At 43.4% G+C, this 16,640-nt stretch overlaps 1 protein-coding gene across 1 annotated transcript; it reads right to left on the bottom strand.

Moving 5' to 3' along the window:
• Positions 1-2,856: 2,856 nt before the first annotated feature.
• On the bottom strand, positions 2,857-3,807 carry LOC125405313 (olfactory receptor 9S13-like). Its single transcript, XM_048441745.3, has one exon. The coding sequence runs from the start codon at positions 3,805-3,807 to the stop codon at positions 2,857-2,859; it is 951 nt and encodes a 316-aa protein (XP_048297702.1).
• Positions 3,808-16,640: the final 12,833 nt, after the last annotated feature.

The raw sequence follows: 16,640 nt of genomic DNA, 5'->3' as shown, positions 1-16,640 counted from the left end.
TAGCAGTCGCAACAGTGGTCCTGTTTCCTGTTTCCCTTCAGAAGCATGGAGTATGTCTCTGCATGGCACATGGAGTCCTGGGTTTCTCATCCCTCAAAGCAAGTTGTTCTCCATCATCCTCATACAACGTGTCTGGTAGACAAGGTGAGCTGTGTTTAGTGAACACATCTATTCCTCTCGGTGAGGTTGTACCTGTGTTTCTGTGTCTCACATGATTGCATTTATGTTTCTGAGAACTCTTGCCCTAATGAAATGGTATATCCTTGGATCCAGCTCTATGAGGGTTCCTAGGCTAACCAGGTTCCACCACAACTCCTACGATAGCAATGGAAACATCTGAGCCCAACATGAAGGAAACCTCTACCTGGGACAGTGTTCCCTGTATTGGACAGTCTCCCCCAGGACTCCTTGAGGAACAGCTTAGGGTCACAGCCACCACTTGCCTCAGTTTTGTCCTCCTGATCATGTTTCCTTTTCAGATAAAACAATATATCTTACTCCAGGGTGGTACTCAAATGCTCCTGGGACGATGGGTGAGTTTCCTTTATGTATTACCCATTTCAGTCAACTAGTTCTCATGGCCATGGCTATTGAAATATTCATCTGATTAAATTTTTATTTTTAAGTTGTCTTAAACACATACTTTTATGTTTTATTTATTTTTGAGAATTTCATACAATATATTTTGATCATATTATTTTTCCTCCCCTGACTCCTTCTAGAACCTCACTTCCTTCCCTACATGCCCAATCTCATGTTATTTCTTTCTCTTAGAAAAAAACAAAATCCCCAAACAAAACACCACTACCATCAACATTTCTACCATCATTACAATTTGGCTTTTCTTCGGTAATTCTACTTTTTCGTTGAGTTCTGTTTGCACATCTTGTATTGCCTTCCTGACTTCACTCAACTTTGGTTTTCTTTCCTTGGAGTGTGTCCATGTTGTCTCTGAGTTGTTCAAATGTCATTATCACTGTTCTTTTGAACTCTCTGCCTGGAAAGCCTTTGAGGCCATTCTCACTGGGGTCCATTATATATTATAGGATCACTCCATTTTGGAGGAGACATGTTCTCTTAGATCTTGGTGCTGATTCTGGTTTTTTTACTGGAAGTTAAGCATCTGGAATTGGCTCATTGAGTGGAACTGTGGACCTGGGGACTGCTTCTTGGTCAGCAGGGTAGTTAGGGGAAATTGCACAAGTTAGGGGAAAGTCCATGGGATGCCTCACCCATTCATACTAGATACTGTGTAGGACAGGGACGTTTGGGCCCAGTAGTGGGGGCCTGAAAACTCTCCTCTTGTCAAGACTTGGAGCTGGGTGGGCTGGGAAAGTTTAGACCATGTGATGGTACCTAGTGATGCTCTACCTATTGGTGCCAGGGGTAGAGTAGTTAGGGGAAGTTTGGGCAGAGTCTCATGTAATCCTTAAATGCCACTTAATTTTAGTTTTGGTGTTGGCATGTGTCTATGATTTACTATTCTTTTTTTTAAGGTTTTTTTTTGAGACAGGGCTTCTCTGTAGCTTTGAAGCCTGTTCTGGAACAGCTCTTGTAAGCCAGACTGGCCTCGAACTGACAAAGATCTACCTGCCTCTGCCTCACGATTGCTGTGATTAAACTCATGCACCACCACCGTCCAGCATAAATAGCTATTTTTGTTATATATATATATATATATATATATATATATATATATATTTCTGTGTAATACTGACACAGAAATTTGATTTTCCTTCTCAAATAGAAAATATCCTTATCTGGGTATTTTCTCTCTTTTTTTTCTGTGTATTCTAAAAAAATAAAGTCAGTTATTCAACACTGCTACCTCAAACCCATTCTAATTACAGTACAGAAATGCAAGAATTAGTCTCGGTTTGGCTTGGGACTGTATCAGTAAGGTTTACTTGGATTGCATAACAGCAACAGCAAGAGGCTTTAAAATAAACTGAACCAAATAAGTAAGTGATTCCAATGCATTCTGTTTTATCATTGAGCTTGGACTCAATGTTCCTACAGATATGGGCAAATCTGCTTTGCTATGTGGGTGTCGTGACCAAGGTTCCAACTCAGAGGTTGCCATAAATGCAGGCACTCCTAGATATTTTCTGTGGATATTTGTTATCTGGTGTTTACAACATAAAAGGTCTTCCCCAAAAGGATTTTGACATATCAAATTATTATATAAAATGAGAGTTCACATAAAATTCTCTAAAATTTTCTTTAGTTCATAACGTAACAGGCATTTTAAGGCAGAAACCCCAGCTCCAAGCAGCTCCAATGGACTAGGCTTGGTCACCTTCCCAATATGCCACTCACAGAGCCAAGTGATGCCTAGAGTAAAGGAGAGGTCATTTGATTAACAAAACTACACGGTGGAGAATGGATAGCAAGGTCTAGTGACCCGAGTCCATTTGTGGGGTACTGGCATGAATTTTAAGTTGAATGGGACAGGGATTGAGAAGAGGACAAGCAGGGCAGGGAGGTTGGTCGTGCTCATCATGGGGGCTCTCTGTTCTAGGTCTACAGGGTGGCCTGAGAAACCCCTTGCTGTTTGGAGGGAAAGCTGGTTCCCAGGGGGTGATTATTTCTACTCTGAGAAGCAACCTCGTCCTCACGGATAATTGTCCTAATGCAGTAGTGTCTACCCCATGAGACTTGGCTGTTCCTGAGATACAAGGTAATGGAAGAAGGTAAACAAGAATGCAGGAAGAAGGAACGTATACAGGAAACTACCCAGAAACAAGCAAGAAGGCAAGACTTAAAACACACATGAACAGCTCTAGTGATGAGATGCACATTCCACACACCCAGACCCTTCGTTCTTAGACACTGTCCTTTACTGGTCACCTTCCCTCACACGGCTGCACGTCTCTGTCCCAGTCTCTGCAGGGCATCCTTTACATCCTTGTTGCGCAGGCTGTAGATGAGGGGGTTGAGCATGGGGATGACCAGAGTATAGAAGATGGAGACCACCTTGCCTTGCTCTTTAGATGCCACGCCACCTGGCTGGCCATATATAGCAATGCCAGTTCCGTAAAACAGGGATACGGCTGTCAGGTGGGAGCCACAGGTGGAGAAGACCTTGTGCCTGGATCCCGAGTGCATGCCCAGGATGGTCATGGCGATGTAGCCATAGGAAGTCAGGATGACCAGTGTTGCCCCCATGAGAATGAACCCACAGATAGAAAACATCACCAGCTCGTTCACAGTGGTGTTGGCACAGGCAAGCTGGAGCAGAGGGGGCACATCACAGAAGAAATGGTCGATGCGATTGGAGCTGCAGAAGGGAAGTTGAAACGTGAGACTGGTCTCCACGATGGAGTTGAGGCAGCCTCCAAGGTAGGCAGCCAGCACAAGGCAAGCACAGACCATGGGGGACATGGTCACTGGGTAGTGTAGAGGACTACAGATGGCCACAAAGCGGTCATAGGCCATCACAGCCAGGAGGAGCGCCTCGGTCGTTCCCAGAAAGGAGAAGAAAAACAGCTGTGCAGCACACCCAGCAACACCTATGACTTTGGAAGAGTAGAAGTTGGCCATGGCTTTGGGGCCGATGGCAGAGGAATAGCAGAGGTCGACAAAGGACAGGTTCTTGAGGAAGAAGTACATGGGGGAGTGCAGGCGGGCATCCAGGGTGATGACCACGATCATGGTGAGGTTGCCCAGGACGGTTACCACGTACAGGGCCAGGAAGACAGCAAAGAGCAGAGCCTGGGTCTCTGCACCTCCCCCAAATCCCACCAGCATGAACCCCTGCAAGGACACTGCCGAGAGACTTCCATTTCTGTGGACTGCTGTGGCCATGAGTGGGGACAGCTGAAGAGTGGATGGTGGAGGCAGAAAGGAAACAGTCCTCACCCCTATAGTCATATGTCCCATGGAGCACCGAGACTCATCAGTGACATGCTGTCCACAAACCAAAAGGCCTGGATCTCCTTCCAGATAGACCAGTGTGGCCTGAAAGGGGACACTGCCTCTGACTTAAGTCACTTCCTGAGGATGTGTTGTGGGAGCCCTGTCTGTGCAGAGGCCTGAGATGGGCTGTAGGAATACAAGGATGATTTCTGAGCTGAGTGAAACTCAGGTACAGACAAGCATTCAGTGTCCCCACACTAAACTTTGAGTTGCTTGTTGTCCACCTCCAGGGACACTCCTGAGTGGTACCACTTTTAAAGACACCCCCAAATCCAGTCCTGCCATTCCATCTTACTCACTGATCATAGAATGAATAAGAGAACCTGATGACATCCTAGAAGCTGGGGTAGGTAACCTTGTCATCTTGAAGCTGGACTCAGAGTAGGGGAAGAGCTCTCTCCAGGTTGTGTCCCTGTCCCCCGCAGGATTGATGATTTTGACTCAGCATCTCTGACTCCAAGTCAGGTGAACAGCCTCAACCAATGTACAGACTCTGCTCCCTTGAGGATGGGAGGAGTTCCTGTACTTGTTGGAGATCGTGGGGAGAGAGCAGCCCAGACCTGTGCCCTGACAAACGCCAACACTGGGGCCTATGCATGTTTAGGACATGCTCATGCCATCAACCCCGATCTTGCTGCCAGCTCTGTCTCCTGTTCTACTTCAGCCTTGGGGCTTTCAAGCAAGGATGCTTGAAAGGATCCTACTTTCTCAAATGGATGCCTGTGCCGTCAGTACCGCCGCCTCATATCTCCCACCCCTCATCATATTCATTGATTCAAGAATATTACAAGGCCCTCCTGCCCTTCCAGAAGTTGTGATGTGTGAACTTTTCATCTACAGGTTCAAGAGAGAACAGGGGACAGCCCTTCCCAGGTTGAGGCTGAGACATTGTCTGTCCCATGCAAGATCAAGTCTTTTTATTTTGAACATGGAACTCAGTGGCCATCTGTGTATGCCAGGGAATTTCGGTCAATGTCTTGGTGTTGGATAGAACCTGGAGAGGAGACGGCCAAGTTCTATCATACCAAAAACAGCAGGATGGGTCCTTGCTTCATTTGTGACATCCTCGTTCCCTCAAAACTCCTCTCACTGCCAGCTCTGCTCTGTACGTGCTCGAGTTTGGGGAATTTAAAAGATAACATTCTTTCCCATTTGAAAGCCCAATAGAATAGGATTTTCTCAACGCTCTCAAGCCATTCCTGGCCACTTCTTCTTATCGTGCTCACAGCACTGGAAGGCTAGGAGTGTCCTGAGTGAGGCTGACTGTGGTCACTAAAGTACCAATACACACAGGACCGAGACAGGAAGTGGCTATGCTGAGGAACTTGGGTAGATTGGCGTGATGTCCATTCTCTATCATTCTGGGAGTTAGGAAAGTTCTCCCATCTGAGTAGGTTCATTTTCCATGTTCTGCCCTCTCCTCTATGGTTCACCTTCACACAGGAGTGATATGGTAGCTGGGGGGCCCCTTCTGAACCCACCATGCACTATAAAGCTAAATTTCCTACTGTGAGCTCAAAGGTGTGCAGAGGATTGTTTTGTGCTCACACTCTTGACAGTCACCAGGAATCACCACACACACACACACACACACACACACACACACACACACACACACACTCATTTCCATGGTAACGAGTGTGATACTGAAAGGAAAGCTGGTCCTTTGCTTCCTGTTACCCCCCAAATAAACTTGATCTCTCCAGCTTGCTTGTCTAATGACAGCGGTGGGGTGGGAGGAAAGCATGGGTTGGAGACAGTTCTCTGCTGGGAGAGAACTGGGTGGCAGTGATTGTGAAGGAGCAACCATTGCACACGTCAACCTCACTCCTCCAGAGCCAGCAGCAACCATTGCACACGCCAGTCCCACTCCTCCAGAGCCGACAGCATCTTTGCCTCCTGTGGTCTGCTTGGATGAAGAGCTTCAGCCTACCTGCCTGCAGAATTGGAGCGAGTGTTTAATAAGGTTGAAAAACTATAGCCTCTCCACCTCAAAATATCCTGCACACTCTAAACTGCACCAAAGCCAGGGGTGATCAGGATAGGCTATGTCAGCTTACTGAGGCAGGCCCCAAGGGAACACGGTTTACTCTTTCCTTCTGATCTCTACCTACATAGTTTCCTACTCCTCACAGGTGAGACAATGAACTTACCTTTCATGAGTGAGTCAGGTCTACTCCAAGGTCACACGGCCAACACGCATGCTTCTGGTGCCCCCCACGCTGCCGAGTCTGGCCTGTGATGGCTGTGTGGCATGGACATCAGTTGATTATGTCCCTTAATCACATCATCTGTGATTCCTGCAAGATAGAGAAAAGTGACTACAATGAGAGGTGGGCACTTGGGTGGCTGTGAGGGTTCAGGAAATGCAGGTTCTGGCTGTGACAAGTTCTGAGTTTGTAGAGAAGGAAGCCTGGGCTTGCTCACCTTGCCTACTCGCTGACACTGCAAGCAGGAAACAGCGTGGGGAGGTCACTCTGCAGGAAAGGAGGCTCTGCATTTAGCCATGGGACTTCTGTCCTCCCATGGCCAATTAAGAGGGTGCTGGCCCTCTGACGCTGGGAATCTAACTCCCTGGGCTCCGGAGGTGGAATACTGCTGTGTCCAATCTCTGCCTTGTCATCATCCATGGATTGGCAGAAAGCCTGCAGTTCTCAGGGGCCCCTGGAGGTGCCATCAGAATCACAGCAGAGACAACTCAGGAGTGGCTGTATCAGTGTAACTCATTAGAGCAGTGTGGCCTCCTAGCCACAGCCCATTCCATTGTCACTCCCTTCAACTTGCCGTGATGATGTGAGAATATGATATTGGGGTCCTTACATAAGGCAGCTGGTCAGTTCACCCCATCCTAAATGAACACTGGCTCTCCTTAAGCCTCTAGCTCTGAAAATTCAAATCCCTTGTCCTGAAAACTCAGAGAAACTCAGAAACACAGGCTACAAATACACAGAAAGGACCAAGAGGTGAGTGACCACCCACCTAGTGGGACACTCTTCCCTTGTAGGCCCTCCATACTGGGGCAAAACCCCAGGCCCCTCCCCCACCTGTCTCAGCTTCTCTAGACAGACAGCAGGCAAGCTTCCTGCAGGTAGGCTGCTCCAACACCCCCATCCCATTGATGGAACCTTGTAAGCTACAAGTCACACTCAGCCCCCAAACCCACCAATCACACGCAACCTCAGAGGACCTCTGAAACACTGGCTGCAACTACACAGAGAGGACCAAGAGAGGAACTCTTGAAGCACAGGTTGTGACTTCACAGAGCAGACCAAGAGAGCGAACCACGAGAGCAGACCAAGAGAGTGGACAAAGAGAGACTCCAGTGGCTCCCTGAGACACAGACAGCAACAGTACAGAGAAAGCCAAGAGCAGTTCCCAAAGACACAAACAGTCACTGCAAGTATTGGACTATGGGGCAAAGACATTGCCAGCACCGATTGGAGGAAGAGATGGGTAGGTGCCAATGCAAGAATTCATTCAATAACCCAAAAAGCAACACGGTAACACTAGAACTCAGAATGACAGCAAGACTTGATCATCTTATCTCAGAAGAAGCAGAAGAAAATGATTTTAAGCATAACTTTATGAGGAAGATAGAGACCTTTAAAGGGTAAATGAAATATTCCCTTAAAGAAATAGAAAAAAGACAAACAAAAAATTGGAAGAAATTAATAAATTTCTCAAAGAGACCCAAGAACAAACAATGAAACAGGTGAAGCAAGCAGTTCAAGACCTGAAGACTGAAATAGAGACAATAAAGAAAACACAAACTGAGGGAATTGTGGATATGGGAAATCTGGGTAAATGAATGAGAACTACAGAGGCAAGTATAACCAACAGAATACAAGAGATGGAAGAGAAAAATCTCAGGTATCGAAGATACTATAGCGGAAAGAGATTCGTCAATCAAAGAAAACACTAAATCTAGCAAACTCTTAACACAAAGCATCCAGGAAATCTGGGATACCATGAAAAGACCAAACCTAAGAATAACAGAGATAGAAGAAAAAGTCCAACTCAAAGGCACAGAAAATATATTCAACAAAATCATAGAAGAAAACTTTCCTAACCTAAAGAAAGATATCCCTTTGAAGGTACTAGATGATTACAGAACACCAAATAGACTGGACCTCACCATATAATAATCAAAATGCAAAACATACAAAATAAAGGAAGAATATTAAGAGCTGCAAAGAAAAAAAGTCAAATAACATATACAGACAGACCTATCAGAATTACACACAACTTTTCAATGGAAACCATGAAAGCCATAAGGTCCTGATAGATGTACTGCACTAAGAGACACTAAGAGACCACAGATGCAAGCCAAGACTACTATATCCAGGAAAGCTTTCAATCACCACCAGTGAAGAAAACAAGATATTCCACAATAAAATCAAATTTAAACAATATCTATACATAAATCCAGCCCTACAGAAAGTACTAGAAGGAAAACTCCAACCCAAGGAAGCTAACTGCACCCACAAAAAAACAGGCAACAGATAACCTCCCACCAGCAAACCCCGAAGAAGGGAAACACACAAACACTTCCACCCAAAAAAACCAAGAATTAACAATCAATGGTCATTAATGTCTTTCAATATCAATGGAATCAGTTCACCTATAAAAAGGCACAGGCTAAGAGAATGGATATGAAAGCAGGATCCATCCTTCTGCTGTATACAAGAACCACACCTCAACTTCAAAGACAGATAGTACCTCAGAGTAAAGAACTGGAAAAAGATTTTCCAATCAAATGTACCTAAGAAACAAGTGGGTGTAGCTATCCTAATATCTAATAAAATAGATTTCAAACTAAAATCAATCAGAAGAGATGGAGAAGGACACTTTATACTCATAACAGAAACAAGCCATCAAGATGAAGTCTCAATCCTGAACATCTATGTCCAAAATACAAGAGCACCCACATACGTAAAAGAAACATTACTAAAGCTTAAATCTCACAGCAATCCCCATACACTAATAGTAGAAGACTTCAACATCCCACTCTTCACAATGGACAGGTCAACCAGACCGAAACTTAACAGTGAAATAAGAGAACTAACAGATGTTGACTCAAATGGAGTTAACAGATATCTAAAGAATATTCCACACAAACACAAAAGAATAATACCTTCTTCTCAGCACCCCATGGAACCTTCTCTCCGAATCACATACTCGGTAACAAAACAAACCTCAACAGATACAAAAAAAAAATGTAATGATCCCTGTGTCTTATTGGATCACCATGGTAAAAAATTAGAATTTAACGAAAACACTAATTGCAGAAAGCCTACAAACTCATGGAAATTGAACAGTGTTCTATTGAGTCACCCCTGGGTCAAGGAAGAAATAAAGAAAGAAATTTAAAACTTCCTAGAAAATGAAAATTAAGGTACAACGTACCCAAACCTATGGGACACTATGAAAGCAGTGCTAAGAGGAAAGTTCATACAACTAAATGCCTACATAAAGAAAGTGGGAATCGCACACTAGCAACTTAACAGCACACCTGAAAACTCTAGAACAAAAAGAAGCAGACTTACCCAGGAGAAGTAGATGGCAGGAAATAATCAAATTGAGGGATGAGATCAATAAAATAGAAACAAAACAATATAGAGAATAGTATACATAAATGACTCCCAAAACTCTACCAGGGAACTCTTACAGGTTATAAATACCTTCAGTGGAGTACTGGATTGAGCTCCCAAAGCCCCGTTAAAGAGTGGGAAGAGTGAGAATATGAGCAAAGAGGTCAAGGCCATGATGCGGACACCTACTGAAACAGTTAACCTGAGCTAAAGGGAGCTCATCAACTCTAACAGGACAGGAAAGGAACCAGCATAGGACCAAATTGGACACCCTGAACGTGGGTGACAGTTGTATGGCTGGGGCAGCCTTCGGGGCCCAGAATTTTTCTCTACTACTTATACTGGCATTTTGGGAACCCATTCTCTTTGGAAGAATACCTTATTCAGCCTAGATATAGTAGGGAGGGCCTTGAACCTTCCCCAAAACAATATTTCTTACCCTCTCTGAGGGGTGGATTGGAAGGAATGGGAAGAGTGGAGGGAATAGGAACTTAGATTGGTATATAAAATGAAAAAAGATAGCTTGTTTTCTTTTCTTTTTTTTTTTTGAATTACAATCCCTTGGTGTCGTTAGAAGCTGGGTTATAAGACTTCCATCCCCTTTTGTCCTGTTTTCTGATTCTTTCTGTCTGAAGGGATACCAGTCAGTAAGTAGTGGTCCAACTGAGAGACAGGAAAGAGAAAGGCCTAAGAACCTCCTTTTCCACTCAGCACTTAGATGTGTTCCCACACACGGGTCTGAATGTTTCAGGGTTCCATTACATCCTCACATCGCAGAGCTCAACACTCTAATTTGGCTCTAAGGATCTTCCCTGGGTTTGAGGCAACAGCCGTTTTCTGCTGGTGGAATGACAAAGTTACTACCTCTCCTGATGAATTCTCAGGGTCAATATGTTCTTTCTCATCCTTTCAAGAGTGTGTGAGGACACAGCTAGGCCTCTGCTAAAACTTGTCATTAAAGTCCTATAAATAGCATCCCAGGCTTTATCATGCCAGCCTTCCTGATAGACTTTTCCTGGTTCTCTCAAGAAACAGGGCATGCTTTGTGCTCATGCAAGAGAAAGTTTGAGTGTCCTTTCTGTGGAGTTGGCCCAGTGGTTAAAACGCTCACTGTACAAGGGTAAAGATATGGGTTTGAATCTCCAGAACCCACAAAAAGTGGGACCATCTTCCCATGTAGTTCTTAAGTCTTTGAAATTGGTTTAAGGGAATAATTTGGAAAAAATTTCAAGGAGCTGGATAGCAGAAGTAGAATTCTCTGAGAAAAATTAAGTAGGCATGGGTGACTACTTAATTGGGGACTAAGAAGAAATAACTCGGAGAATAAAGGCCTAGTCCACGAGGCCTCAGATGCACCGTGACCTCTATGTGACCCTGAACTGGAGGCAGGAATATTAAAGTCTAACAAGAGTGTGTCTACATTTTGTCATGCCCAGTGAATTTGGGAGATGCTTAATTTAAAGGTGGTATATTAATTAGTCTGCTTGCTATACCTGTGGGCAGTCCTTTTCAGTGACACATGAAAATCATAGGTTGCAATAGTGACCCCAGGGCACTGAGGTACATGGGATGTCTGCTAGTTAAGGCTTTAGACACATGGGAAAAACCTGTGTAGACTCCAACATGCAAGGTCACAGGGGTACGATTTCTCAAGGTTAGTGAAACTCACATCTTGATACCACATGCCCTAGAGGATGAACATTGTGCTAGGGGCATCCGATGGATTTGAGTCTTACATTTTGTCCTCCCTTCCTTTCTATGACCCAATTATCTCTTGTGGAAATGTTTACTTTATGTTATTGTCATTTTGGCATTGTCTTCGTTATGGTTCTATTGCTGTGGAGAGACACCATGACCAAGGCAATGTCAGGGCCATGAGAGGTAACAGCAGGTGATAACTAGTGTTGAACAGGCCAACCTACCAGATGAGTGGTTCTCTGATAGGGAGCCCCACCTGGAAAGGCCATGGAGTTACTGGCTGTGGAAAGCAGCATCTCCTATCTGTAATTTCTCTCATGGGTCACTGCATTTCTTCCCTAAGAACTTCATTTCTTCTTTAAGAATAGCTACTCTGAGGTTTGGAACCTTATAGTTATGCACAAGGTCAAAGCCACAGATTTCCAACTAAGATTACTTTGTTGTATTGAGGAGCGGTGGGCTACTTCCCACCGCCTGGCTAGCTTATGCCTGAAATAATCACACAGAGATCTGTATTAATTAAATTGCTGCCTGTCCCATTATCTCCAGCCCTTATTGGCTAACTCTCACATATTGATCTAACCCATTTCTAATAATCTGTATCACCACTTGACTGTGGCTTACCAGCATGAGTCTAACCAGCGTACGTCTCGGAGAGGAGAACCCATGACGTCTGCCTGACTCTGCTTTCTTTCTCTCAGTATTCTGTTCGGTCTACTCTGCCTATCTAAATTACTGTCCTATCAAAAGGCCAAGGCAGTTTCTTTATTTGACCAATGAAAGTAACACATAGACAGAAGGCCTTCCTACTCCATTACTTTATTAAAAAAAAGCATGCCAACTTTTTGCTTGCCAGTCTGTTAACAAAAGACCCTGTCTCAAAGCTTATCTCACTGGGCACTGTACACCCCACCCTCTGGTCCTGTAACCTTGGATTCTTGTGTTGGAATGGTAAATGGCTTTATTGCTTGCTCTAAGAATGTGCTTTTGACTAAAGAGAGACAGATCTTGTGTTTTCTTTATTGTTTCAAGACTCCTAGGAAAAAGAGAGTTTTGAGATTAGAAGAAGAAGCTAGGAGAAAAAGCGAGAAGAAATTAGAATTAGGACAGGAGAGTTAGAACTATGGCCGTAGAATAAAGAAACTGATTTGGAAAGCACATGTGGAGTATTCGTTTGCGCTCAGATATTCTAAGTCCCCTGCTTGCTGAAGCAGCCTCTCTGAACCCTGAGCGGGCATTGAGGCTGGACCTTAAGGGCCCTCTATAAGGCAAGACTTATAAAAGAAATCATTTAGTTAAGAGCTTGCTTACAGTTTTAGAGAGTTACTCCATATCATCATGGCAGGAGTACAGCAGCACACAAGCAAGCATGGAGGTGGAGAAGTAGCTGAATGTCCTGTTCCAAAAGCAGCAGGAAGAGAGAGAGAGAAAGCAGTCTGGCCTGGGTTTTGGAAACCACAAAACCCACTCCCATTTACAGACCTCCTCTAAGGCCACACCTCCTAATCTTCCTCCTAATCTTTCCCAAACAGGTCTACTAACTGGTGAGTAAATATTCTAATATATGAGCCAATGGGGGTCATTCTCATTTATGCCACGATCGGAGCTAATAAATTATTCTTATATGGGAACCATAGCTAAGATTTTACTTTTATTCTCAGAGGAGTCTTTGGTCTTTGCTTTTGAATGATGTTTGAAATGTTAAAAATTTGGGGTCTCTAGAGATGGCCAAATGTACTTCCCATCATGCATTGGACATAAACCATGGGGGGAGGGGTAGAATGTTAAGGTTTGACTGCAGAACTTTCCTTCGTGAACTTACGTGTCAATTTTCCCAAGACGGTGGCCTGTTTAGAAGAACTAGAATCCATATGAAGTCAAGTCTTATTTAGAGAAGTGGATCACTGGGACATTTCTCTTGGTTATGTACTTGGTCCCCACACCCTTTCCTGATTATCAAAAAGTTAGAAGTCTGTTCCTCCTTTTTGCGTGCCTCCATGTTGTTTGACTCATTATGGACCAACACCAACAGAGCTGAGTTCATGGACTGATACCATAAGCCAAAACAAATACGTCCTTATAGAAGTTGTTTCTTTGAGTTACTGTTATAGCCCAGAACTGACCAATAGACTTTACACACTCTACTGTGCATATTTCATCTGGCATCTCTAAAGCACCGGGATTTTTCATAGGGTCTCTATAGTGCTCTTACACCTGCAAAAATAGAAGTCTCTCCTTGGTTTGAGCATTAAATAATGTAATAACTGAACCACTGTTAAAATTAAAGTAAAGGGAGCTAGAGGATGGACCAGTGGTTAAGAGCACTGCCTGCTCTCCCAAAGGTCCTGAGTTCAATTCCCAGCAACCACATGGTGGCTCACAACCATCTGTAATGAGATCTGGTGCCTTCTTCTGGCCTGCAGGGATAGATGCAGGCAGAACACTGTGTACAAAATAAATAAATAAATAAATAAATAAATAAATAAATAAATAACCTTGCTCAGCCTAAATATAGTGGGAAGAGCCTTGGTCTTGCCTCAAAGTAATGTGCTAGACTTTGTTGATTCCTCATGGGAAGCCTTACCCTCTCTGCAGAGTGGATAGAGGTGAAACAGTGGGAAGATGGAGGCAGTGGGAGGAGGGGGGAGTGGGAACTGGAATTGGTATGTAAATAATCAATAAAATAATTTTAAAAATTCAAAAAAATAGAAGTTTCTCATATCATCAAGTATCTGTCAGTGTTCAAATATCCAGCAGCTGCATGTGGGATCCAAACATGTCTCTTCACATGTCTCTGGAATCAGTATCCTCTAAGCACAGACTCACTTAGATCGTTCTCTTTGATTGGAATATTTCTGAGGTTAAATTCTTTAGTTAACTAGATATTATAATCTCTTATAATCTGGGCTTGATGACTTTATTTCATGGCGCTGTGCCTACATTCCTCTGTCCTGTCTGTCTCTTGTTAATCACCTGCTGGTTCTGGATGCTTTCTTAGGTTCTGGCTGTTATCACCACTACCATGGTAGCCATTGAACAGTCTCACTGTGGGAGGCCTGGCTCCTTCCTTCAGGAGTCCTACGGTGACAGATTATCTTTTGTGAATCTATCAGCCATTGGTGAGCACAGCCTATTTTCCCCCATGCACTGGGTTTTACATAATAATTAGATGTGTATGTTTTCTTGCCTTTATAGCTGCAGAACTATGAAGATGGTTACTTCCTGCTTGGCTGGGATGAAGAATTACCCACTGTTTAGTGGTTCATCACAGAGGGAAGGCAAGATAAGCACTCTCTATTTATGTATAATAATCAGGAGATCAGCGTCTTCCAAAGATCTATTCAAACATACCTATTAACATATCTGTCAGTCTATTAAACTTAAGATCCTTCTTCATGATGAAACATTCATCTTTGACCATTAGAATTCCCCTCAGGTCAGCACCAAAGGAAATAAAATGTTCCTATTGAAACCAAAGTTTGTAAAACCAAGATATAATCCATAATCAATGTTTTAAAAAGAGGATGTGTTACAAAATACAGATAATAAAGAAAGCTGAAGTGGGCTATATTGCGAACATACTTGAAAAGAGGGAGGAACAATATAAATATCTAAGTAAAAATTATTTGAAAGGATAATTTATAGTTATTTCATATGAATATATTTAATCCAAGAGATAACAATTACATTTTAATTTTAAAGTAAACAAGGTTTTAAAGTATGTAAAGTTGGGGTGGGAGATGCTCAGTGGAAAAACCATGCACTGTACTAGCCTGAGGCCAGGAGTTCAGATCCTTACCTCAGCACTTGGGTTTGGCCATGCACATCTGTGACCTCAGGGCTGAGGGATAAAGACAGGGGGATACCGAGAGATACAGCCAGCCTAGACAAATGAATGGACTCCAGGGAAAGTGAGAGATCATGGCTCACAGCAAGAATGTGGGAAGTGATAGTGTGTATACATATGTACACATTCATGCAAACACACACACACACACACACACACACCATACATAAAAGAGACAGAAAATAAAATGAAGCAGAACCATTCCATTTAAAAGGAAGTGTTTACCTATAAATTATAATTTAAAATTCACCACAGTTCTTCTGATAACTGATAAAACAGACAAAACTGGCAATTAAATGTTATAATTGAACAAAGAATGACAACCTCTGTGCTTACTTGACCCAGATAGAACACTACACCCAGCAGTGAAAAAAGGCAACTTCCTTTCAACACATAGAACATAGCTGAACGCACTGAGCCATGGCTGCCTGGAAACAGAATGTGCCATCCTGAGAGACAAGACCTTTGCAGCTGCATGACTTCGCATGGGGTAGTAAGAGCATACGGACACCATAATCCAATGATGACTGGTTCCCTTTTAAGAAGAGGCCAGGATGCAGAAGAATTCCGAGTAGGAAGAAATACATGTAAAGACTGGGCAGAGATGGGGTAAAGAGGACCCAGGACAACCATAGATCACTGGGAATTGCTATATGCTAGGACAGAACAAAGAGGAATTTTTTCTAGAGATTTCAGGGGCTTCACAATGTTGCCAGGAACTTGATTTGAGACATTTACCTCCTTGATCAGTGGAAAAATAACCTTTTATCACTTTTTGTTTCATGGGTTCCCGAGGAAGCTGACTCAGTAGGAGAGAAGCAGTCTGCTTTCACCTGGCAATGTGAGCACTAAATACACCCTCGCCATTCTGCCTCACGGGTCCTGCAACCCTGTAGCTCCACGTCCAATTTCAGACCTTGATCGCCACAAGGTCCCTTATATTCTTCACCATCTACCGCCTTTGACCCCTCACAAGGACTTTCATTTATTTGAATAATCTTTCGGTGAAGGTTGAGAAGACTGCTTCCTACTTCTCAAATGTAAACAACGCAGCAGCGAAGGGAAGTGAATTGCTCTTAGGACACCTGAGAGGTTTCTGCAAGCACTGTGAGTAACAGTGGTGAGGGCTGGCGACAAGCAAGCAGGAGGGAGGTTCTCTCCAGATCTCCCTTGTTGGTTTTATTTCCTTACCAGGTTGCTGTGAGTCTGGCCTGCCTATATACTATTTACTAGGGCACAAGGCTGGGGTTTTTGTGTCAAATATTTTTTTTTTTTAGTTTGACTTATTTCCACGAGCAGCTACCTTATTCTAAATCTTTCTTTCTTATCCACTTATCTGGACAAATTTCTGTCAGAAAGATGGAATATGTTAAACACCCAAGCAGGATTTGAGCTCTTCCCTCACACTCCTCCTCATTCTGATGAGTTTCCGTTATCAATGCTAGTTACTAAAAAATCAATTCCTCCTTCATAACAATTTTCAGGAACATTTCAAAGGGTTCTTGTCCTCAGCAATTTTAGACCTCTTTCTAATATTTCTATGAATATACCAAAACTTTGGCATTTGATATACTTTCTAAACACGT

This window comes from Myodes glareolus, chromosome 1, assembly GCF_982192425.1.
Source record: "Myodes glareolus chromosome 1, mMyoGla1.1, whole genome shotgun sequence".
Taxonomy (NCBI): Eukaryota; Metazoa; Chordata; class Mammalia; order Rodentia; family Cricetidae; genus Myodes; species Myodes glareolus.
This window is presented reverse-complemented; position numbering and strand designations above follow the sequence as displayed.